Source organism: Gracilinanus agilis, chromosome 1, assembly GCF_016433145.1.
Source record: "Gracilinanus agilis isolate LMUSP501 chromosome 1, AgileGrace, whole genome shotgun sequence".
Classification (NCBI taxonomy): Eukaryota; Metazoa; Chordata; class Mammalia; order Didelphimorphia; family Didelphidae; genus Gracilinanus; species Gracilinanus agilis.
The window spans coordinates 554,563,865-554,591,153 of NC_058130.1; the positions used below are offsets into that span (position 1 = coordinate 554,563,865).

General features: G+C 36.5%; 1 protein-coding gene across 1 annotated transcript in view; it reads left to right on the plus strand.

The window, feature by feature from the left end:
• Window positions 1-6: 6 nt before the first annotated feature.
• Window positions 7-27,289, plus strand: part of RAB12 (RAB12, member RAS oncogene family) — a 53,609-nt gene continuing 26,326 nt past the window's right edge. The window contains exon 1 of the mRNA XM_044666820.1: window positions 7-291. Within this exon, the coding sequence (XP_044522755.1) occupies window positions 60-291 (232 nt within the window). The 5' untranslated portion in view covers window positions 7-59. The remainder of the gene's footprint in view (window positions 292-27,289) is intronic.

Sequence of the window (27,289 nt, forward strand, 5' to 3'; positions counted from 1 at the left end):
CCCGAGGGGCGCCTCCGCCGGGGAGCGGGCCGCGGGCAGAGCGGGAGCCGTATGTGTCCATGGATCGGGGGGCCGCTCTGCAGAGGCGAGGTGGAGGCCTGGGCGGGGGCGTCTCGGCCGTCGGCTCCCCGGCGCTGTCGGGCGGTCAGGCCCGCCGGAGGAAGCAGCCGCCCCGGCCGGCCGACTTCAAGCTGCAGGTCATCATCATCGGTTCCCGGGGCGTGGGCAAGACCAGCCTGATGGAGCGCTTCACCGACGACACCTTCTGCGAGGCCTGCAAGTCCACCGTGGGTAAGCTCCAAGCCTGCCCCCAAGAGCAGGGGGACGGGGGACTGCGGGAGGAGACTAGTAAGATACCGGGGAGAGGACAGGGGACTCCTTGGATAGGGACAGGGGAGACACCCTGAAGACACGACCAGGAAGACACCCCCCTCGGCCTGCGAGAGGCTTGGGACCCCCTGCCCCCACCCTCGAAATGAAAACGGGGACCCTGACTGCTGGAGCCAGCCCCGAGGCACCTCCCTCCTCTTTTGTCCCGCCTCTCCCCAGCCCCAGAATGCCGGGGGTCTCCTCTCTTCAGATATCCACCCTCTCCACCGCCACCCTGCAACTCCTCTCCAACCTCTCCTCGCCCCTTCCCCAGATTCCGAGTGTTGGCCTCATTTGTCCATGTGCCCTTGAGCCTTTCTCCTTTCCCGGCACTTTCCAACAACTCTGGGGTGAATTGCTTCTTAGCTTCGTTCCGACACAGAAAGTGGATTCACTGAGCCTAGGTGCTTCTCTGGAAAACTTATGCATGCTTCCTACTCTGAGGCTTTCTTTTTTGTTTTGTTTTGTTTGGGGGCCGGGGGGAGGGAGGGACGGGATTAGCCTTAGGGTTATTTTTCATATCTGCTTCCACATATACCAGTATCTTGGTTCTTCCATATTTGTGTATGTCCATCTTTCCACAAAATTTCTCTTCTCTTCTTCCTCTCCAAACATAAAATCGATTTTTTTCCTTTGATACTTTTCAGGATGACCCGCCCCCCTAAATCCTCTTTATTTGTCTGTACTAAGGTCAGATAAATCAGTGATGCCTTTGCTTGGGTTCAGCTGTCCTAAGCTGTAGCCCAATCGAGATCTTGACAGTCTTATATTACTTGGAGAGTGGGGGGTGGGGGGTGGGAGGGTAAGGTCACTTGATACTTTGAGGTGGGACTCTGGCAGCATGTTGTGAAATTGAAGATAAAGATAACACTCACCTGCTGTGGCACACTCTGTCGTTTTTATGGCCTTGAATAAATAAGTGATAACGGGTGTATCAAGTTTATCCCTACCAAATTTTCACCCTCAGAATTTGATTTTTTAAAAAGCCAATTCTTTGAAAAGGAAAAGAACCACAGTAAAACGGAATGTGTACATTAATGAACTGTTTATATGATGTACTGAAATTCAAAATGCTTTTTAAAACTCTAAAGAAATGAGTGAAAATATTGGGATAGTACAAGTTTGTTAATAAACAATATGTTAAAGGACAAATGAGAAAATAAAAGACTAAACTTTGAATCCTCTGTTTCACTAACAGTAATTCTGATAATCCATTAACAATTAAATGACCACCCAGGAACTTATTAAATACTTAGTACTGTATAATAATATAGTAGAATATCACGTCAGAAAATAAAATAGTACTACTTCATAAATCTGAAACTGAAGGGGAAATTTATGAAAGAAGGCAAATTTATTCATAGTAAAAGTTCACGGAGTTTATAGCATTTTATACCTAGCTTAGTTATGCAAAGAACCTTGTAGAGTTAGACAAATCTGTTGTTTTGTAGATGAAGAAAGTACTTTGTTTTGTCCAGTTATCAATAGTTGTTTTTGTGAAAAATTCCATAAAACTAACCTGGATCTTGTGGCTTCTAGGCTGATCTATATGTAACCTAAATAAAGAATAACAGAAACTGGAAAGAACTTGATTACTTGCTGGTGTAGATTGGAGATTCTTTAGCACAAAAGGAAATCACCTTGAATCTTGCCATTAGGAAATCTTCCCCCCCCCCCCCAAGTCCAAGAAACAGTGAATATACCTTTTTGGATTTTAACTTTTTGTAAGATGCTGAAAGCCCTAATTAATTTGGAAACTTTGCTCATTCCTTTTTTGCGCCATTTGTAAATTTAAAAAAATACTTCAGTACCTAATGTTGAAGGACAGAACTTGTAGATAGTAATAATTATAATAAAGCTGTTGTTCCATGCTGAACATTTTTAGTGCTGGTTCTTCTAAGGGCAGGTTTACACATTTTTTTTAAAATGAATGTACTTTCTAATGTTTTAAATTGTAGCAACCCACCTCTTCCCCTGATATTTTACATATTTTAAAAATCGAAGTTTCTGGTTAAATGATACACATTTGAGAAAAAGAGAGGGATTGATTTTGTTTTCCTTAATTCTGTTTTGAAGGAGTTAGTTGTGGGAGTGTTTGTTCTTCCCTACCATTTCCTTTGTTTCCTTTCTAAGAGTTATTCTTTTGGCACTTATTTGCTTAAAAGTGATTTAGTTGCAAACAAATTGTAGATTTTGTGAGAGTGATAAAACATGATTTAATAAGTTTATTCCTATTTTATTTGAAGTTAAGAAAATGATGACAAGTTTACAGATTTATCTTAATTTTAAGGGTCACCTTTAAATAAATAAGAGGGTATATCACCTATAATTATATCCTTAAATTTACATTTGTGATCACTGAGATAAAGATTGGGCAATATTAGTAAGTCATTGGATTTCACATTTAGTTTTTTGAATTCTGATGCTACTGTTTATGTTAAAACTGCCTGAGTTGGGGTTACCTAAAAATATGACATAGTCTGATTAATTCAGGCCTATCATGACTTGGGCCCTGTGCTTAACTATACAAAAAAAATCTCAGGGCATTTTTCCCTCGTGGGGCTTACCAAAAGGAAAACTAAAATACCAGTCAAGACTATTAGAGGTCCAAGGGAAGGTTGGAACCCCTATTGGAGGAGGAGGATTTGAACCAGGCTTTGCTGGAAGAATCTGACTTAGACAAAGTAAGATATAGGTGGAGTTTCATGTAGAGAAAGAATGATAAGGCTGGACTTACTGCAAGTAGATGTTTGGTGTATCATAGGACTCTTGTTAGAGGAGTTGTTAGGTCAGATTGTTTCATTTTGAATGTCAAGGTAAGGTGTTTAGAGTTTATCATTTGGCATTGTCATTAAAAGTTTTTGAGCAAGGGGATCATCAAAATGATTATGTTAGGAATCCAATAACAACTGGATTTACTTCCTAACATAAGAGAGATGAGAGACTACTTTGTGCTGGAAAATCAGTTAGTAAATTTGCATTAATTCAGGGGAAAGATTGTGGGACTTGGGGGGGGAGAAACATGAGAGAAATTTCAAAAGAATTGCTAATCTGTCAATTAATTGTGTTAAATGCCTATTATAGGAGAGGCACCTATGGTAAAGGATGAGGATATAAAGATAAATTACAGTTTCTTCTCTCAGGGAACTCACCATCAAATGGCAGGAACATGTAAACAGCTGTTCAAATAAACTATATACAGGATAAACTCAAAATCTTAAAAAAAAAAAAAGTATGCATTAGAATTAAGGGTGGTTAGGAAAGGCTTTTTGTAGACTAGTCGTGTAAAATCATGAGGTAAAGGATCCCTGCAGTCTGCATAGTGACTTAAAAAAAGCTCAAATGAATATTATCTATATTGAATTGTATTTTTATTTCCTTAAATATTTCCTAACTATGTTTTAATCTGGTTTTGACTTCACTGGGCAATGTTGCTGCTGGCTGTGGCTGTAAGTTTGACACTTCTGCTGCAGAAGTATTTTAAGAGACTTGAAAAAAAATTAGGGAAGTTAGGAGTCTTGAGGTAAGGAGGGAGAACATTCCAGGCATGGGGGAATACCTAGTTAAAGTGGCAGAAATTGGTAGTAACAGTGTCTGTTCAACCAACAAAGAGACCAGAGTCACTGGATGGCAGAGTGAAAGGGATAGAAGAGTATAAAGTGTAAGAAGACTGAAGAGGGAGAGAACAGGTTATGAAGACTTTGAACACCAGAGAAGATATTGAACTTGAAGATGATGATGAGCCATTGGAGTTTATTGAGTAGGGGGTGACATGCTAGAACTTATTTGTATAATTGGGGGAATGATAAACAGAATAGAAACTAATTTATATTAACCTCTAAATTTATCAATGCACTTTTTATAAAAATTCTTTGAGTTAATTGGAAATAAGAGAATTCAGAGGATAGTAGATTTGAGGGGAAAAACAAGTTCACTTTCAGATATTTTGAATTGGATTAGCCATATACACATGTTAAATAAAGATCCATCTCTTGTTCATGTGAGGAACTCAAATGTGAAAAATCTACCAAGACATATTAGCAACTCATCTGTAACATATATAATAACTTTAGAGAGTTGGAGCCTTGGTTTGCCCTTGATCACATGTAATAGATTTGTATTAGACTTTAATTGAAGTCTTTCTGACTCTAAGGCCAACCCTTTATCCTTGGTTCCAAGCTATCTTTTTAACAATAGAAAAATAATCTATGGAATATTTTAATAAATATTACATCCCTAATATATCCTAGGCACTGGAAATACAAACACAATAAAGAATAGCCCTTGCCCTAAAGGAGTTTGCATTCTATTGACAGTAAATATTATGAGCTTACCACGTAATAGGCTTTGATGGAAAAAACATGAACCTAGGTAAGTAAAGTTCCAGCTGAATGATATAATCATACAGAGAACAGTCTTAAAAGTTCTGGTCTGGAGAGATCAATTTCAACTAGAGTAATCTGGGAAGATTTTATGGAATAATTCTTTTTAAGCTAAGCCTTAAAGGCTTAGCTTAAATATAGGCAGGGAAGCAATTTTGGAGACTTAAAAGGCCAATGTGACAGTATGATTACAAATGGGAATAAATAATGGCAGAATAATGATGAATTGGGGAAAAGGGCAAATGATAAATAGCTAAGAGTTATAGAACCTTAAGTGAATATTTTTAAATCTCCTGATTTCCATTTTTATATAAAGGATATACCCAAAGTCATTGTAGTTTTTAACTATTAAAGCTTAATATTTTAATATTGAATCTGCACTAAGAATTTTATTATACCCTATACAATAGAAGTGGTTACATTTTTTTTCAAAGAATTGTAATATTTATTGGTAGAACTTTGCCACTATATAAAAATTAAACAAAAATTGGTGTCAGAAGAACTAAATGAGCCAATTTATGAAAAATAAACATTTAGATGTAATCAGTTGTATGGAAACTTGGAGTAACTTCACATATATAAGTTGATATTTTATGCAATTGTGTATTAGTAGAAATTGTTTTATAAGTAATACTTGCAGATGTTCATCATATTTCTCTAATCTCAAAATGTAATCACAGCAGATATATTTATCATTTAAAAGAAATCATTGTCATTACATGTGTCTAACTCTAAAAAGAAGTTGCAGATTTTATCTGACATAATCTTGAGGTTACAGTGCAGAATCTTAGAGTGACTAAGTTAAAAATTCTTATCACAGCTCAAGAAAACTTTCAGAATTACTTATTGCTTTCTCATTGGCAGAATTGCTCACTCTGATACAAATTATTAATATTTATGATTCTAAGATTCTATAATGACATGACATTTGGTTACAAGAGCCAATCTCATTTTCCTTTTCTTTTTTTGTAAAGAAAATAAATCTTACTTATATATTTTGTTTTGACATTACCTTCATTTTCTTTTTTAGAAGTGGTTACATTTATCTTCCTGACAGGAGTATTGTAAAAGTCGATTTATTCCTGGGATTTCTTGGGGTACAGTGATATTTAACAATTACCTAATGTGGATACATACAGTTTGAGACATTAATTCAGTTTAGGCTAGCTTGGGAAATTTGTTCCTTGTCTAGTTCATTTGGTTTCACATAGAGGGAAAGATTGTTCCGTGGATGACAGATTACACCCCTAATTTGACCACCATTCTTATAAAAGTTTGCTTTTCGTAACATTGAACTGGCCTAGAGTATGGGTTCACTCTAGGAAAAATAACATAGTATCCAAGGCCTATCGCTGATAGGGATTGGATGTCTTGGATTTCAGAAAAAAGTTGGAAATATCCAAAGGAAATTATTAAAATGTTTTAATAAGCTGTCTCTAGAGTAATTTGAGCTTTCCTTACAAGATTATAGAAATCTTTTTTTAGATTTTGAATGAGGTAAGAAACCTTTCTGTGTTATTTTTAAGTGAACAAAACATAGCCTGATACTGCTATTCAGTACAGTATTGTAAAAACTTTATTGTAACCCAACAGAAAGCACTTAAAATCTATTAATTGACCTACATAGTGGAGATTTCCTTTGTGCAAGATGTTTTAAGGATAGGATTTTTGTATTATTCATACTTAATGTTGGTTACTTAGTGAAATTTTGCTGTAGTGTTTTTGACAGTTTAAAAAATGGTTATAAGATACAGTGGCAACTTTTCAAGTTTGAAACTAGATACTAGATACGGAGAAGATGATCTGCCTTGCAAAGAATAAATACCAGCCTACATCTCTTTGACTACTGCCATTCTTACATGCCTCTGTTGTCCTTTCACCTGTACTGTGAACTTTCCCATAACTTCAGGTAGTTTGATTGGGTCTCCGGCTCATTTGGTGGGTAAAAAGGATACCATAGAATGAATTATTGGCCTCTTATGAGTTTTTTTCCAGCTCTGCCTTGTTCTATGGTAGTAAAGTTTTCAAGAGCCAGAAGGAAGTGAATGAAATTTAGATGAAATAAACATTTGAAAAGTTGATATAATGTCCATTTTATATTCATAATAAGTTTTTTGCCTTTAAAACATAAAAGATCAGTATGTTGCACACATAATAAAGCAAATTGTGTATAAGAATTTTTATGTATATTTGCTGATTTTTCTTGACTGTTTGCATCATGTATTGGAAAGAACCATGGATTTGGAGTCAGAATCAGATTTGCAGCCTGGTTCTGAAAATCCCTTTGATCTCTTTGATTCTTAGTTTCTTTCTCTGTAAAATAATAATGATTTCTAGGATTTTTGTGAGGGTTAAATAAGATAATCTGTATTATAAACTATAAAGTATGCGAATGGAAGCTATTTTTAAGTGAATTAATGTTTTATCTTTTTTTATTATTATTATTATTTAAGATAGTGAAAGTAACAACAGGATTGGAAATTGGGAAAAATGGATTCTAATCTTTGATCTAATATTAACATTGTAACCCACAACAATTCCCTTAACATGTCTGGGCCTAAATTTCACAGAATCTTAGAGTGGTAAGGGACCTCAGAAGTTACCTAGTTCCATCCTCTTCCTAAAATAGATTCTTTGCTGCAGTATCTTTAAAAAGTTTCTATTCAACCTGTACTTAAACAATTCTAATGATGGGAAGGCTACAGCCCTTTGAAGCAGCACATTTCTCCTTTGTATAATTGTTAAATGAAGAGATTGAACTAGGAAAATGTTCCTTTTATTTCTAAAATCCTATGATCCCGATACTATTTATAGCACTTAAAAAATTAATTTACGGATATTTTGTTTTCAAAACACCAATATTTCCCATTGTATCTTCACTCTTTCCAGTCCAAAAAGCCATTCTTTATTCCAAAGAATAAAAAAAGAGGGGGAAAAAAAGATTCTGAAAACAGACATCAAAAAGAAAGGCATTTTTTCTGCAGTGTGCTCTCCACATCCATAGACCCCACCACTACTTCATGGTAGGGTATAAGATACCTCCTCACATTTCTTATTTGGGACTAAGTTTGATCATTGCCATTTTATAGCATTCAGTTCAAAATCTTACCCTGTTCTTTCTGCTTAAGGTTATTATAGTCAATATGTATATTGTTTTCTTGGTGCTTTGCATCAGTTAATATGCCTTTATATTCACTCTATATCTGTTGTTTCTTTATAGTACAGTAATATTTCAGAACATTCATGAACCACAACTTATGTAGCCTTTACCTAGTTGATGGCCCCCTCCCTGCCTTGTCACCAGTTCTTTACCACTAGAAATAATGCTATGTAAATATTCTAGAATATTTCAGAACTTTTTTCTTATCATTGACCTTGTCCAAACTTCTGGGGTAAAGGGTACAGACCTTTTAGTAATTTCTTCGTATAAATCTAAATTACTTTCCAGATTGACTAGAACATTTAACAGGCCTACCAACTATATTTTAGTGTGCCTTTATTTTCATTATCCCTCCAACATTGACTTCCCCCCCCCCTTTTTTTTTTTTTGGTCATCTTTGTCAACTTGCTGAGTATAAGGTGAAGAAACCTCATTATTATTTTGATTTACATTTCCCTTATTAGTGATTTGGAACAGTCTTCTAAATGGTGGTTAATATTGTTAATTTCTTTTAAACACATCTATTGGAGAATGACTTGATCTTAAATCTTTGTTAATGACCTATTTATTTTGAATATCAAAACCATATCAAAGAGATTTGATTAAAAAAAAACCCTTATTTTCTCAATTAACCAATTGTCTCCTTGTTCTGATTGCATTAATTTTTTCATGCAGAAGCTTTTGAATCAAATTATGATCAAAATTATTTTTTGTGATTCCTGCTTGTTTGAGAGTTAACTCTAAGCTAGTGATTTGAAGGCAGTTGATCTGGTTTCCTAATTTTTTTATAAGTTGGGCCCTTTAATATTCAGATCTTGTATAAATTTTGAATTTTATATAGTGTAATATGTTGGCCTAAATTTAATTTCTTCCAGATTGCTTTCCAGTTTTCCTCTGACAAATATGATTCCCAGCCAGTTGGGAGTTCTTTTATAAATAATTTATATTTTGGAGTTTTGTTATCCAATGGGTTATTAGATTCAGTTACTTCTGATTTTGCCTTGCTAATCTTTTTCACTAATTTCTATTTTTAATCAGTATGAAAAAGTTTTGATAATTATATGGTTTGAAGTTGGGAGGTACTATTCCTCCTTTTTTATTTGATTTATGTCTCTATAACTGTTCAGTGTATTTTGTTAGATTGAGTCTTAGGTGTTTTATGTATTTTAGGGTTATTTGTAGTTTTTTTTAATTAAGTTTATTTTTTCAATTAAGCATTTATTTTCTCTCACTTCCACCTGGGGTAAAGAAAAAGAAAATCCTGGTAACAAATAATGCACAAGCAAAACAAGTTCCCCCATTCAAAAATATAGGCTTCATTCTGAATATTTAGTTCATTTCTCTTTCAGGAGATGGGTAGCATCCATTATAATCAGTCCTCTGAAGTCCTATTTGATCATTTTGTTGATCAGAGTTCATAATTCTTTTAGAATTGTTCGTTTTACAGTTTTGTTACTGGATAAATTGTTCTTCTAATTTTATTCACTTCACTCTGCATTAGTTTATACATACAGACTTCCTAGGTTTCTCTCTACTTATTCCCTTCATTTCTAAAACACAATAGTATTCCATTATATTCAAATACCAGAATTTGTTTAGCCATTTCCTAATTGATGGGCACTCTCTTAGTTTCCAGTTCTTTGGTGTAATTGTGTGATTGTTTTCAATGGAATTTTTATTTTCTGTTATTTCTCTTCTGGATTTTCTTATTGATTTATAGAATTGTTGATTTTTTGTGTCTTTTTTTTCAGTGTCCTTCAACTTCATTTCAATATCATTGTTTTCACTTTCTTTTCTGATTCCCTAGGATATTCTAAGGAAGGCATCATGTCATCAGCAAATGAGATAATCTTAGAATGACTTTTTAAAAATGAATTGTGAAATGCGAATCGTTTAAAATGAGCTTTCCCTTTTCCTTTTTGCTTCAGACAAGTAATATATTAGCCCAAACTTTGCTTTAAAATTACCTAAGAAGCAAACTAATTAAGTCAACCTTCCTTTATGCTTTATAATTTGTTCTGTGACTTAATTAAATAGGTGTGTAGAAAAGAAGATTGCTATAAGTTTTTTAAATTTTAGTCTAGTTTCTCTTCAATAGATATTTGACAATAAGTGACCAGAATTGTTCCTCCCAACCTGTAATATGAGGTGTGATGAAAAGAACTAGAACTTTTGACACTGCTGGTTTTCTCTTCTTCCTGCATATTTCTCTCTACTTTCATAACACTGTTCTTTCCCTACTTATTTGTCTGTCCCATCCTCAAAACGGTTGTCTCCCAAAACTCTGGCTTTTCTTTCTGTGCTCTCCCACAGTGATTTCAGGTATCATTGACTCCGTTATTATATCTATAAAGATGATGCTGAAATCTATATGCCTAGTCAAAAATCTCTCTCCAGAGAGTCCTGTATCCCTCTCTGCTGGATATATCCATGTGGCTATTCATTGAGCACTTCAAAATCAATCAATAAATATTTATTAAGTACCTGTTATATCCCCTGTGATCTTAAGTGCTGAATAAATCAATATCTTAAAAATTATTTCATCTCCCCACCCCCTCCCTGACCTTCCTCCAAGCTTCCCTGTTTCTTTCAAGACAACATCATCCTTTCATTTGTCCAAATTTACAACCTTCAGTTTCTTCTTTCACCCTCCCCCACACAGAATACTCTAGTATATAGGATGTTATCACCTATTTTCTGAATGGTTTCAGTAACTTAACGTTGGAAAACTTATGTGGAAATTTGTTATTTAATTAAAAAAACAATAACTTATTGATTATTCCTACTTTGTCTTTATCCTCTTTAGTTTTTGACACAGCTGCTTAATTGATATTCTTTAATTGATATTCTGATAAAGCACAGATTTAAAGGTGTTCTCAACATGCTTCTGTGGTACCCTATTGAGTCTAAAGTATATACAATTTTGCTTGGATTGTCAAATCTTTTCATAGTATATCTCTAGCTTCCCTTTCCAGATTGATTTCATATTACTCTCCTTCACAAATTCTATGTTCCAGTCAAACTGGCATGCTTGCTATATTCAGCTTTCCATTTCATATCCCACCTCTCTGACTTTGTATAGACTTTCTCCTTTGCCTGGAATTCATTTCCTCCTCATCTCTGCCTTTTAGGATCCTGAGTGGTCTCAAATGCCAACTCATAGGGAAATTAATACTTTTGTGTTCCTCCTAGCTTGTAGTGCTCTTTTATTTCCCAAGTTATATTTTATTTACCTACCTGTAAAAATGTTGTGCCTGATTTTAAGAGCAAAAACTACTTGAAGTTTTTTTTGTCTTTCTATCATTTCCTAAAACAATTTTGCATATAGTACATACTTAAATGCTTATTGAATTGGAGAAAATGTTTTGAAGTATTTAAAGGATTGTCATGTGGAAGGGAGATCAGATGTTATCAGCCTGGCTCTCCAGGGCAAAATTAGTTTTAACTGGAATTTATAAGGAAGTTTAAGTGGGCTTCCCTATAATCAAAACAACTCTCAAACAGAATAGAATATTTTACAAGATAGAGGGCTACCCTGTTTTTAGAAGCATTTAGGTCAAAACTGGGTGATCATTCATGAATTACTTACATTTGCTATGAGATTCATGAAGAAATAGTAAGTAAGCATTAAATATAGTCATAAATCATTCCAGGTGATGATGTTTGGTCACAGTTGGTATTTATATTGTAACTTTGGCTTTAGGCTCCTTGTCAGTCCCACTCTGAACAGATTTCTGTGTTAGAAAACATCAGGGGCCATCATGTTTAAAGGATCTAGACCAGTGATGGGCAAACTGTTCCCTGCGGGCCAGATCCAGGCTGTAGTTTTCCCTTCACTGATAGGGGTAAGAGTAGAAAGAATGAATGTGTGCTGATAAGACTTCAGAGTGGCAGGGGCAGCTAGGTGACTCAGTAGTTTGAGAGCCAGGCCTAGAAATGGGAGGTCCTGAGTTCAAATTTAGCTTCTAGACACTTCATGGCTCTGTGACCCTGGGCAAATCATTTAATCTGCATTGTCTATCCCTCACTGCTCCCTCACTGCTCTTCTGCCCTGGAAGGGAAGTAAAGTGTTTTTTTAAGGGGGAGGGGGAGGACTTCATGGTAGCCTTAGGGTTCATACCTATTAGTTTCAACAACCTAGAAAGAATATAAATCAACCTAGGAAGAAGATAAGTTAAAACCACTGACAGAAATAGTTATGCTGATGACCTTGAATACTACAAGATGTTACATGATAGTTAGCCTCACTAGATAGAAGAAAAAAGGGGAAATCTAATTTCTTTGTTCTGAGAGTTTTGCCTGCCCTCCCTTCCTTCTCTAAAATCCAGTATAAGCATTTGATATTGGGGAACAAATACAATCATTTGTTTTATCTTCATCTTTATGTGTTTGTATGCAGTCTCAACTCTTGTTCTATGCTTATACGGTCCCTTTGTGAAAGAATGGGGGAAAGCTATCCACAATTTTAACCCAGAAAGCCCAGAACCTTGCAGCTCCACATTGTTCTGGCCAGGAGTATGTACAGAGATTATATTGCCAAAATGATGTAATACAGTGACTCAGGCAAATGTGAATTAGAAACTGATGTTGCTTATGAAATGTGTAATTAAGACTGTTTAATGAATTATATAAACTAATTGTAATAAAACAGGATAAAATCTTTCAAAGAAATGATATTTTGTATGTAATAAATAGTTCAAGCTGTTTAGGTAGAATTAAAATCTGTTTAAAACCTGGCCAACTACATAAACATTCATGTCTGTTTTGACTATTTACAGATCTGTTTTAAGAAAGATTTCATTACACTTTGAATTGACAAGACTTTTTAGAGATTCTCTTTCCCCAATATGTATTTTCCACTATGGAGGATCTTAGATTTTGCCCTGCGATTAAGGATTTGTTTAATTTTTTAAGGAAAACATTTGTTTACCTTTACCATATATCTTTGACTTTTTAAAAACATTTTATCAAGCCAGAAGCTATAAACCAAAAATACTAAAAAAATGAAATATAAATATATTAGCTTCTACTCCATATTTGGATAGTATGGTCCTACTGGAGTAGTGGTGGGACCTTGTTACTAATTGGAATTTTATGCTTTAGCCAAAGCTAATATCTGGATGACTTATTTATAATCTTGATTCTCTTACTAAATGTATGATCTTGAGAAATGTCTTAATTTCTCGTTTTCCATCTGTAATATTGAGGGAAAATTCCTGTTCTTTCACAGGAATAATATTTAGTATTTTAATGGATCCATGATCCCATCTATATGCATACTCCTGTCAGTGCCTTTTCATGTGCCCTACAGTCAAGCCTCTGTAGGGGTACACTCAGTGTCCTGGGAGCCTTTTTTATTTTTTACATTGTAATGGAACACATGTATTCTGCCTAAGGTTAATCTGCAGCTTTCCTGATGTGACTAACAAGCCTCCGATTTGATGATATCTTAAACATTTACTTTTACATTGAAGTTCCTAATTACTAAAATGCATATAGATTTTATTAGGAAGAAGCTGCATAAGTGTAAGAAAGAGTTCTGAGTTAGAAGTCAGAGAGCCAGGATTTGGGATTCAGGTCCTGCCTCTGATACTTATTATGCCTTTGTGACCTTGGGCAAGTCACTAAACTTCCTGGGGCCCCATTTTTCTCTTCTCTAAAATGAAGCTGAACTACATGGCCTAGATTAGTGATGGTGAACCTTTTAGAGACTGTGTGCCTTGCATGTGTATGCGTAGGTGCACACACACACCACCTTGCCCCACCCAGGGGAGGGAGGAAGCTCTCCCATTGGAGGGCTGGGCAGAGGGAGGTGAATGAAGTGAGGAATGTACTCAGTGTGAGTGGGATGACCCAAGTGCTGAGCTCTCCTCCAGCTCTGCCACCTGTGAGTTGCCTACCTTACCACCTGGGCACTCCCATTGGGCTGCTGGGCAGAGATTTAAAAAAAATGTCCTCAGGCACAGTGGAGAGGGAGACGGGAGCAGCTCTACCCAAGTCCCTCTGCCTTTCTAGTAATTAATTCTGGCAGGGGATGGTGTTTTGCCAACAGAGAGATCTTTCTGCGTGCCCTTTTTGCTACATGTGCTATAGGTTTGCCATCATGGGCCTGATCTTGGAAGTTGCCAGGTCAGCACCTCTAATCCTAACTTCTTCATACAGTTTCTCTACCTCCTTATTCTGGCCCAGACTTAAGTCCTTAAAATGCCTGGTGTTCTTCATGCTCATTTCACAAATGCTTATCATGAATACTCTAAGATAACCAAGTGCCCAAGGAAACATTGTTTCTTTTGTGGCCTTGGACAGAAAATAAAACCAATCTCTTTCTCACCTCTTATTGGCTTTCTGGGGAGACCTCCCCCTAAGCCAGCTTCCCATTTAGCTGACATTTTTCCATTTATAGTGTGAGTATAAAGAATATGATAAACTTCCTCCTTTAGTATATCTGCTTTTTCATATTTAAAATATTGACAGCTAATTTAATGTTCATAGACGATTTAAGGGCTTAGGTTCTGTTTGGAATTTTCCCCCTTTCATCCTACTCTGTCATAGCCACTTTAGGAGATCACTGAGGACCATTTTCTCTGTTTTCTTCACCTTTGTTTTGTGGGTTGCTATGACCAAAGAATTTGTCACCAAGTGGCCCTTCTACAATGAGACTTCATATCTAGCTAAGCTAGGCCTTGATCAACAGAAATAGTCTGATGGTGAGACTATACTTGAAGACTTTACAGCATGGTAGATTGTACTAGATTTTTTTTTTTTTTTGCTGCTTTCTTATCAACAACCCAATATCACATGTACCCCATGTGGGAGAAGCAAATTTTTAATTTCTGCCCCTATGCAAGTTAGGGTAGTTTTTCATTAAAAGGTAGCATGGATACCATCCCAAAGGCTTGGTTGCTTCAAAGGAATAGAAGGCCCAAGGTGTTGACACCACTTATTAGTTGCCCAACTATAAAATAGCCATGAAGAAGCCAAAGAATTTCATTTACCTAAATCAGCTAGAGGATCTCTTTCTTTGTTGAAATCAAGTCAGTGCCTATCCCTATTGAATATTCTTCTGCGGTGGCTAAGTAAATCTTTTGTTAACTGTTGAATCACTTATGAGTATCCATATTTGTTTGTTGTGTAGAACCAAAACTGTCAGGGGGCTCCCCTGAGTCAGACCCCACTGCTAACTAAAATTGTCACAGTATTCTATAAGGAAGGAAAGAAGGATGGCGGGTGGTATTATCTACATATTACAGTGGGGAAAACAAAACCTGAGACAAATAGCCGGAATAAGGACAAGAATTCTAGTTGATTACTGATTAGCTGTGTTGTTAATATAAAATTCTCTGGTGACTATCTTAATTTGTAATTATTAAATAATAAAAAGCTGGCCAAGGAAAGAAAGGGCACCAGCCACACTTTGCAAGCCTCCTTCCCTAGCCAGCTATACCAGCTTCACAGCCAGACCTCAGGTATGCTGGCACTCTCTTGGCCAGCCTGGAGCCCAACTGTGTGTATATTGGGGTTCCCCTAACCAGTGCTCTCCCATGATGGCACTCTCCTAACTGCCTCCACTCAGCCACATTTTTGTGGCTATACCAGGGATGTACCAGTGTGCTCTTAGCTAACTCCTCTCTGTGGTTCTGAGGCAAAAGAGCTGTGTCCTTTCCCTAATCTAGTTTATGCTCTTTGTGACTTCCTTTTTCTGAGTCCCTCTGATTTGGTGGACTGTAATCACAATTCATTTAAGAGTTGGATCTTCTGGATGCCATGAATCACCACAGTCCTTAGACTGGATGTATAGCACTGCTCCAGTGTCTCCCAGAATTAAAGGGAACACTTCATCCATCCCCTCAGAGAAATAACATTCAGCGGTTCAGAAGTAACATCCTTTGCTTTAAAATCCAAAGTTATCTTGTCAGACTAGTGTTACATTTTCATGGTGTGAGAAAGAACCCCCAGAGTTTTCGAGCAATAAAATAACATTTTAAAAGAGAGAGATGAAGCATTTACCTAAAAACATTAACAAATATTATTCATAATGAGGAGAAGCTGAAAACCTTCCCAGTAGGATCAGGAGTGAAACAAAGATGCCCATTATCACCAATATTAAACAGTTTTAGAAATACTAGCAATAAGAGAGGAAAAAGAAATTGAAGGAATCAGAATGGGCAAAGAGGTAATAAAACTATGCCTTATTGCAGAAAATATGATGGTATACATGGAAAACCCTAGGGATTCAACTAAAAAATTTAGTTGAAACTATCAATAATTTTAGTAAAAACATTTTTATACAAATAAAACCTGACTTAAATAATTGGAGAAATATGAATTGTTCTTGGATGGGCAGAGCCAATATAATTAAAATGACAATCTTACGTAAACTTATCTATTCGGTGCCTTCCCAATCATATTCCCAAAAAAAAATCTTACTGAACTAGGAAAAAAAACATAAAATTCATTTGGAAGAACAAAAGATCAAGAATATTAAAAGAAATAATGTGAAGAAGTCTAGCAATATCAGATTTTAAATTGTTTTATAAAGCAGTAATTATCAAAACAATTTGGTACTAGCCCAGAAATAGAAATGTAGATCAGTAGAAGTAAAGATTATAGTAATTTTGTATTTGAAAAAAGCATAGATCTATGCTAATGGGCTAAGAAATCACTATTTGGTAAAAAATTGTTAAGACAGCTGGAAAGTAGTTTGGTAGAAACTAAGTATAGGCCAGTATTTTATACCATTCAGTAAAATAACATTAAAATGGATGCATGTTCTAGACATAAAAGTAGATAACATAAGCAAATTAGAAGAGCAGAGGAAATATTACCTATCAAATTTATGGATAGGAGAGGAATTTATGAATCAACTAGAGATAGAAAGCATTATAAGAGTATTGTGCGAAAAACCAGGGGAGTTAACTTAAATATTATTTGTGGGTTCAATGGGGTGGATAGGAGACAGGAAGGAACAATGGGTAAGACTACAAGCCAGGGAACCAGGTTTAACTATAAGGGAATGACCATTGACTGAAATGGCAGTTAAGCCTGACTAACTGTCACTCTGCCCCACCAACCCCGGAATAACCTCAAAGTATTAAATACATTCAATGAAGACTTTAAAGTACTAGAAAACACACAGGGAAACAGTTTAATTGTAATATGAGGGGATAGGAGAGGGGGTTAGGGGAAGCTATATCTAACTGCTCAGGACTGGAGTCAAAAAGGATAAGTTCCTTAGCCAACCTGGCTATTGCCAGGTTTTGACAGCTTGGTTAAGGACCTGAGGAAGAGGGCTTGAATTTGGGGTCTCACAACTGTTCCAGAGATGTTTTCAGGATACCAGTAACCAACTCCTCCACAGCTGATGATCCAAAGTAACCAGGTCTGCAAACTGTCCACCAGATCACAGACCACTTCCCTACTGAGTTGACTTGCAGGATTGATGTCTTCTGCCTTTTCAACCTTCACCACTCTCCAAGATCCCAGGTCAAAAGGAACTGCAGGTTGTACTTCTGCTCTGAACCCCTCACAGCACAGCAGCCTGTCTGTTGCTCAGCATTCTCTTCCCTACCCCCTGCATTCTATTCAGAATGTCCATGACTTCCAGCAAAGGTTTTCCCTAATATGCTTACACAAATTTGCTTTTAAACTTTTACAGCCTATACCTATTACAAGAGGTAAAACTTAATACTTTGAGTACATTAAATTGAAAAGGTTTTTGTACAGTAAAACAAATGTTAACAAGATTAGACAGAAAGCAGAAGTAATGCTGTTTCTGGGTCTATTTCCCAAAGAATGAGGGAGGGGGAAGGAAGAAGCTATATGTTCCAAAATATTTATAGCAGCTGTCTTTGTAATGGTAAAGAATTGGACACTGAAAGAATGCCCATCATGACTAAACTGGTATATGATTGCTATGGAATACTATTGCACTGTAAGAAACAATGATCAGATTAATTTTTTATAAACTTGGAAAGAACTACATGAAATAACAAAGAATGAAATGGGTAGAACCAAGAGAGCATTATATATATCTAGAGATTTAATATTTGCTATTAGTCTTTTTTAATATGTTATTTATTATGATGTGATATAATAAATTATTATAATTTTGTTATTAAAAATAATAAAGTGATATTAATAATAAACATAATCTTTATATTTTGCCAGATGGTGCCTTCTATGGTGTGGGGAGAGGCAGAAATAAATAAACAAATAAAGCATGGCTTGGAAAATATTGAATTTTCGTTGGTTTAGGGATATTGTTCCAGAGTTCTAAAACTATAACAATAAAAAGGGCCAGTAATGGATATTTCAAAGAAGAGAAATAGAGAAAGTCCACGTGGTGAGTCTCTCCCAGCACTCCCCTGGAGCCAAATATATACTGGAAGACTTTAAGGGGGTGTCACCCCGAAACGGGGTGACCTGGATTGTCGTGCTGCCCCACAGGAGTTGGGGGCGAGGCTTCCCTAAAAGAGGAAGTATGTGGTACCCCAATCCGATCCTAAATAAGAACAGGGTTCACTCAGACCTCCCCCAAGGTCAGTCAGTTTCACAGAGGGTGGTCTGGCTTCAAGATGGAGGCAGCCAGACCAAGCTGTGGTTCCCCTCTCCCTCGTTGTCTCTCAGGCACTCTAGAACGCTATCTGACTGTTGAATGGCTTTTTATTTTTCACAAATCAGGAACTGGGGAATGGGATGAAGGGCAGAGAGATTTTGGGGTGCCCTCTTCACTATTCCTATGGGGTCCGTCACTTAGGTGGGAACCCTAGTGGTTCTCACTCCTAAGCTTCTCCCCTCACCGCCTCTCCTTCTATTTCTATTTCTCTGTTTCTATCATTTTCTATAATTGTAAGTTTAGACCAAAAGGGGTTTCTCAGCAAGGTTGGGTAATGGGTGAAGGAAGCTAAAAAATTGCTCCCAAAATGGAGTCCAGAAACTTAGCTAACTCAATGGCTGATGTCTTGATGGAGAGTTGTGATGGAAAGGCTTTGATCAGGGAATCAGGGTTTCAGTTTCCACAAGAAAGATCCTCAGGAAGCCCTCAGGACTGGATCTGAGCTGGGATGTCCTCCTCTTCCCTCTCTCAGTCCTCCACCCGAAGCTCCCTCCTCTTCTTCCTCCTCAGAGAAATTCCTAGAATCCTCTCTGGTTTCAACTGTCAGCAGCTGTCCTCAACTGCCTTCTCTGGCTCCTTTGGTCCCATCCCCCTTGCATAATCCCATCCTTACAATATCTAGTGAAGATGTCTTTTTAGGCAGATGAATTTGTGAGTCTGGAGCTTAGGAAAAAAGGCAAAAGCCTTAGGAGTCATCTGCATAGAATATTTTGCAATAATACATTGATTTCTTTTTCCAATCTAAGATGGTTGTCTGATCTCTAAATATTTCATGTTCCATAATAGATTATTTTATTAAGGTAAAAGAATGTTGCAGAACCAGCTTCAAACCCAGGTCTTCTGACTCCCTGTGTATCTGTCCTACATTCTTTCCTATATCAAGCTGCTTCACTATTCATTTCTTTTCTGCTTTATTGCTATGCTCAAAGAATTTCATGTAACATATTATTTGTCTATATAAAAGTTGATTCCTAGTTCAAAGAAGTCAGTTGTTTTAAGTTCCATGTTGAATATTAGAATACTAAGATGAGTATTCTGTTTTTATTTAAATACCTGGGCTTAACACCATGAATGAGATTCTCCAAAACCTTAAAAAACTGATATAAGTACTTGTTTTGCCAGTCTTTGAAGAAACTAAGAAATTTATATCATTTAATTTTTAAAAAGGAAAAGTAGGAGTTGGCAGAATGAACTCAAGATATGAAAAATTACAACCCATAAAAGCCTACTGATTCAATTATATCCGGAAAAGATGTATGTCAAGGCTAATATAACAGATTTTAGAGATATTGACATCCCATATAACTAGACTGTTAGGTGTGTCCCATAGTTATCACATCAACTTTCACTCCTCTGTTAACTGCTACTTATTTCCTTATCTAAGGCAGTTGAGGAAATACCTTGATAATTCCTTATAAATTGACAGAAGTGTACAATCTCTCCCACCAATTAGCTGTGAACTCTCCACCCTAGTTTATAGGTAAATTGTACAAACCTTTTTTGCCCATAACCTTTCACTCATCAGTCTTTCATTATCAAACTCTGGTCTCATAAGCTTGGATAAATGTTATTTTTCATACAATTTATACAGTAACAAATAATGCAAAGACATAAGTGTTTACAACACACTGGCATCAAAGAGCGCTAAAAGAATGCCTGCCTTTTGATTCAGCAATACCATTGCTGGGTTTGTACCCCCAAAGAGATCATAGGGGAAAAGACATGTACAAAAATATTTATAGCCATGCTCTTTGTGGTGGCAAAAAACTGGAAAACAAGGGGTTGCCCGTCAATTGGGGAATGGCTGAACAAATTGTAGTATATGCTGGTGATGGAATACTACGGTGCTCAAAGGAATAATAAACTGGAGGAATTCCATGTGAACGGGAAAGACCTCCAGGAATTGATACAGAGTGAAATGAGCAGAAACAGGAGAACATTGTACACAGAGACTGATACACTGTGGTAAAATCAAATGTAATGGACTTCTGTACTAGCAGCAATGCAATGACCCAGGACAATTCTGAGTGACTTATGAGAAAGAACGCTATCCTCATCCAGAGGAAGAACTTCAGGAGTACAAACAGAAGAAAAACAACTGCTTGAACATATCATATGGGTTAATGCGGACATGATGACCACCCTAGAACAATTATCAATAATATGGAAATAGGTCTTGATCAATGGCACATGAAGAAACCAGTGGAAATGTGCATTGGTTACTGAGGATTGGGGGGGGGGGGGGGTGGGAAGAGAGAGAGCAAAAACATGAATCATGTAACCATGGAAAAAATTTTTCTAAAAAATTAAAAAAAAATACAACACACTGGCATAAAATTCACACCCATAGTCACCTGTGCTCTTCGAAAGCAGAGAAAGGAATAGAATATTCTTACCAACACCAACTCCTTGAATTACAGAAAATTAATTCAGTTAGGATGGTAATTCTCTTCATATTGTCTCTTTACAAAATAATAATTAAATGCAGATCTTGCCCAATAGCCCTTCAGATACTTTCTTCTAGCCTCTTCCCTGTATCAAATAGCAACCTCCAAGAGGTACCACCTTCAACCCATGCACTTGTTATCTCTTGCTGTCCTCATCGTTGTCTTTTCCCTCTTCATGTTGACTTTCTCGACTAGTCCAGGCCAGGAGAGCCCAGTGGAGTCATTTGTTGCCTTCCTGCTCATAGAGCTGGCCTGTGGTTTGTACTTTCCCAGTATGAGCCTCCTACGAAGAAAAGTAATCCCTGAGATGGAACAGGCTGGAATGCTTAACTGGTTCTGAGTCCCCTTGCACCTGCAAGCCTGCTTGGGACTCCTTGTTCTCCATGACAGTGATCAAAAAACAGGTACTCAGAACATGTTTAGTATCTGCTCAGTTGTCATGGTCATGGCCCTACTTGCTGCAGTGGGGCTCTTCACTGTTGTGAGACATGATGCTGAGTTGAGGGCACCACCACCTGCCGGGGAGCCCTATGCCCCAGAACTCTGACCTAGACCTAGGACAGCCTGAACTCTTGAATCCCACCCCCAGGGGGTGTACATATCCATATCTCCCTTTTTCCCTTCAGGAAAGCTTCTCTCAATTCTTCATGTAACCTCTCTACAGCTAACTCACTCCAGAGAAACAGTTAAAGTGTTACCCTCCAAAATGCTATTTTTTTCTTAAAGATGCAATAATATTATCCAAGGGATGATGACTATTTAAGGTGGGGTTATACTACAAAAAGTTGAAAAGAACTAAGGTCAGGAAGGGGGTGGCTTAAGTTACAATTGATTTAAAATTCAGCTGAGGTTAAGTGTAGAAAAACTGTGCAGGTAAGTTTTGGACGAAGTTTGAGAACTGAAAAAGTGTCCTTTCCAAAGAGGGAATTGTATGAGACTTGGAAAGGCAAGCAGCATGTACATGGAATAATAAATATAGTTCTAATGTCTGGGGGCCCAAATTTCAACTACATCTCTTAAGCTCATGTTGGGCAAGTCATTTACTTAACTTCCCTGGACTTTAAAGATTCTTCATCTGTTTAAAAAAGAAAAGAAAAAAAGTCAGTTGGACTCGATGGCCTCAGAGATTCCTTTGAGCTCTAAATCTACAGTCCTGTGATTCTTTGAGGATGCAGGTATGAGCCAAAGTCGGGGTGGGAGGGTAAAAGGTAAAATATTCCTCTGCTTGGGCAGGACTGCACTGATAACGTGGAGATTTTCATTTATTTTTGTGCGTAATTTTTTTCTCACAGTTAAGTAATATAAATGCCACAAAATATTTTAATCAATCTAATGCATTTTAAATGTATTATGGACTTTATTAGCCCTTCCACAGAAACAATATTTTTATATATTTAAGAGGAAATAGACTCTTAGAAAAAAATGACAATTTCCCAAAAATTCCTTTCTCTCTTAAAAATATAGTAACAGTATCCATAGTTTCTGTGGGAAGGGGTATTGAAACTAGTATTACATAAACATTAATAGGCTTTTGTATGGCAGAAAGAATACTGGACATTGTTATAAGACCTAGGTTTCAAATTTCAATGATACAGGGTGACTTTGACAGCAGACAGATGAAAAAATGTCCTAGTGGAGGATAATATGGAATGAAGCATTGATAATATGGAATGAAGCATTGATAATATAGAATAAAGCATTGCCTACGAGTCTATGGCCAGATAGCTATAGGAGGCCAAATTAAGGATTAATTTACCCTCCAACTAATAAATCTGATCTAGGGTAAATCCAAAAGTTGAATGGGTTATTTCAGATTGGTTGGGAATAGACACTGTATCTATTGGGCAATATATCAGTACCACCAGAAGTATACAAGATTTTATATGTAGAGATTGACATTTATAGTTTCATTGTCTGAGACTTATACATTGTCTCTTTTAAATAGCTGAGGAAGTATTTATAGCAAAGAAAAGGAAGATTAATGGATAGCAATTATTTTACCGATGTTGTGCCTGTGTGGATTTAGACTCAGTCAACTAATTGTATGCTTATAGATCGCTTTGGTAAGTGATTCTAGATTAAATGGAAACATAGAAAATTTTCAGTCATGTGATTATTTTTGACCAATCCACAATTATTCTTTGCATTGGTTGAATATACACATTGATAACAATTGATACTGAAAGCAAAACCTTTTTTGGGGAGGGGGATAATTAACTAATGGACTAATTAACAGAACTTATAGTCTGAGAAATGCTACCTTAAACTGAAATTAATTCTCTTATAAATCTTCATTGCTTTCCAAAAAAAAAATCATCTCTGTGCAAAATAGAAGAATAAAAACTACAGGACTTATAAGGAAAAAATAGAGTTGGGGCAAATCCAAAAGCTTTATCAGTGACCACCCCTACACCCCCCCAAAAAAAGAGATAGGAACCTAATAAAAATGGTAACACAGTTTTATACATGTTAAGTAGTTAAGAAATACATAGTTACTACAATAAATAGTGGTGACACTCTTGGCCTCAGACTCCCTGGTTCCCAGTATGACTGCAGTCTTGGGAAAATTATAGAGTGTGTGGATGTGGACTTCTTCCATACACACAGTTCCTACTACACCACAATATATACAATAAATGAGGCACTTAAACTTGAAAAAGAGCTGACTTCTTCATGTGGAAATGGACCCTGAGCTTGACTTGAGAAACCCCTACTCTGCCATCTGTTGGGTTTTGTTTTACCTGGATTTGTTCTACCTGGTAGGGATCCCCTACTAGTATCAAAGGGGAGCTTTCTTCATACTTACGTCATACTTCCTCCCTCTGCTCCAGTAGCTCTCACTGCATTCCAGGTTGAAGAAATTGACCGCCACTGTGCTTCCCATTCCATCACCCCCCCAAACCCCAATTCCCAACAAACAGAGAAAATTAATCCAAACATCTTTTCCCTCAGATCCAAGGCATACTGGCTGTACCTCTTCCCCTCTATCTGTCAAAATCATTCCTCTGACTTGGACAGAATGGTAGAGAAACAACTGCAGCTTATGGGTTATTCCAAAGTAGTAAAAGTTTTGGTGTCTCCCTGTCTCTTGAAAAGGAAATGACATATAAGCAAATAATAACTTCTAATTATCCTCAATCCATTGCCTAATACATCATTTGCATTGGAACAAATTCAAGTTTTCAAAACATTCAAGTTTTCAAATCAAGCATTACTGAAGCTGATTATATATAACTTAAACAGAAATTTTTAACCCCTTTTTAAATACTTCATTGATGACATTTTATTACATCAAGTCATTTTCATATGAATCTTATCCCCTACCTCACCACTGTATATGAACTCATCCTTATATAAAGGAAAAACAGTTCAGCCAAAACAATCTTTAGATTGATTTCATCCAACAATTTATGCTATTCTCTGCCTCTAAAGTCCCTCACCTCCCTGTTAAAAAGTGGGGTGAATGTTTCATTATCCTCTTGCGATTGTAAACAGTTGTTACTATTACTCAGAATTCAGCTTCCCTTTAATGTTATTAGCAAAATTTTACATTCTGTTGTTCTGGCTTTATTTTGTTTACTTATTATATCAGTGTGTGTGTAGAAATATTTATTATATATCTATTGTATTTTGTAATATAATAGATATATAACTTCTCATCTTTTTCTTAGTCTTTTGTCATTTTGTTACTGAAAAATAATAATCCATTACATCCATGTACCACAGTTTGTTCAGCAATGGATATTTACTTTGCTTGAGGGGTTTTTACATTAAGAAAACACCAAATGGAATGATCATTTCTATAACAAATACATTTATTGGTGATGAATTGTTATAACCCTTACTGCTTGGTAGTAAGTACAACCAGATTGATGTTCTTCTATACTTCATTCCATCTTTAATTTAAAAATCTGATTTACTTTTCAAATTCAAAAGATACTCTGACAATTCTGAACCTGCAGAAACTGAATATCTTTGAATATGGAGTACTTGAAAATCACCTTCAAACAGAAGTAGTATTAGTCTTTAAAGGGAAATATTTAATTCTATGAACATCATAGTTGTGCATAGCTAAATATGTATTATCATATCAAGAGGGCATGGAATGGATCTTTGTTAATTATAAAACATGGTATTTATTACAATTTTCAAGCATAATTAAGGTCAAGATTTAATACTTATACAATTATTTTGCAATAGTCTAAAAAGATGAAATGAGTAATGGTTGTGGAGGGCTTTAAATACCAGAGAATTCATATTTTATCTAAGATGCAATGCCATTGAAATTCCTTGTTGAAAGGATTAAAATGGTTAGACTTATGATTGACTAATCAGTGAGGGAAGAGAGACTGGTTGAAAAGTTATTGCAGGAAACCAGACCAGAGGTGACAAGGACCCAAACTTAGAGTGGTTCTGGTATAAATGGTGAAAAGGGAATGGATATTAAAGTAATTAGGAGGGAAGGTGATTTTAGGGAATTTCTGTTTGGAACCTGTTAATTTTGAAATGCCTATGGGTCATGCATGTGAATGGCAATTGGAAATGCAGAACTGAAGCTAAGGAGAGAGATTGAAATATAGTTTTGGTTATTACTGGCAGGGCTGAAGGTAGGAAGCCCTCCTCACTGGCTAGGCTCTGAGTGGTAAATGACTAAATAGGGTGGTAAAGCATGGTTTAGCCATCTGAAGCTAGTTGAAACCTTTGGGAGCTAATGAGATCACTAAGAGAGAAGAGGGGATAGGCAAGAAATCTATGTTGATCCTGCAAAGGAGACAAAAGATAGGCCTTTGACACACACACAGAGAATCCATTAGGATCCAATCAGGACTTAGTGGGGTATGGGGATATGAGTTATACAGAGCTTCACCATCCACCCTTACTGATTTCAATATCATTCCCCCTGCAGGTCCTTTTTTCATTGTAATGAAATGTGCACATATAGTGTCTTCTTACATCTTTGAGAAGGCTGTGATGCCTCTACTTCCTTTCCTCTCATTCTCTTTTTAAACCTATAGTCTGACTTCCAACCTTATCTTAACTCAAACATTTTTCCAGAACTAATAATGATCTCTTACTTGCTGAATCCAATGGCTTTTTCTTAATCCTCATCCTTTTTAACTTTTCTGCAGCCTTTGTAACCTAGATAACCCTTTTCTTTATACTCTTTTTCTCTCATTTTTTGTGACTATTCTCTTGGCTCTCCTCCTACCTATCTTCCCAGTGCAGTTTCTCCTTCTACTCCTACAATGCACTTCTGATTTGCTGGATATTCATCCAGCTTGTGCCTGCTAGCTAGGGGTATCCCACAAGGCTCTGTTCTGGGCCCACTTTTCTTCCAATATACTATTTCACTTTGTTATCTCATTTTCTTGTCTTTAATTATCATTTCACACTAATGGACTAACCTCTTTCTTTATTTCCAAATTCAAATCACCATCTACCTGTTGGTCATCTCTAACTAGATGTCCCATAGACAACTTAAACTCAACATCTTCAAAACTGAACCCTTTATTTTATCCACCAAGCCCTTCCCTGTTCCTAACTCCCCTATCATTGTTAAGAGTACCATAATCTTTGCAGTTACCCAGCCTAAGTATCATCCTTGATTCATCTCTCTCATCCCCCATATCTAGTATGCTACTAAATTTTGTCATTTTTACATTAATAATATCTCACAAATACTCCTCTTTTTCCTGATACAGGGCCTCATCACCTCACACCTGGACTATCAGAATACTCTCTGCTGGTTGGTCTTCCTCTTCCATTCAACTGTCAAGATCTAGCCATATCACTTTCCCTCTTCAATAAAATCTACTGATTCCCTTTTACTTCCATAATCAAATATAAAGTCCTCTAGTATTCAAAGCCCTTCATAACCTTTCATCTTCCTCCCACCTTTTTTAGTCTCTGTCTCTCTGTCTCTCTCTCTCTCTCTCTCTCTCTCTCTCTTTTCCCCTCTCCCTCTCTCCCCCTCTCCAATTCAGTGATAATGACCTCTTTACTTTCCCTCATAAAAGCTTTTCAACTTCCCAACTCTTAATTTTCTGTTGTCTGTCCCTTACACTTGGAATACTGTCCTTCTCTGCCCAGGCTTCCTTCAAGTCCTATCTAAAATCCCTCCTGTAAGAATCCTTCTCCAATCCCCTTAAATCCTAATGCTTTTCCTCTGTTGATTATTTTTCATTTATTCTGTTTATCTCTTGTTTATACATAGTTGTTTGGTCTTCCTCCATATAGTGTTGAGCCTTAAGAGCAAGGACTCTTTTACCTATCTTTTCAGTCTTATCACTTCTTATCACTTAGCATAGTGTCTGAC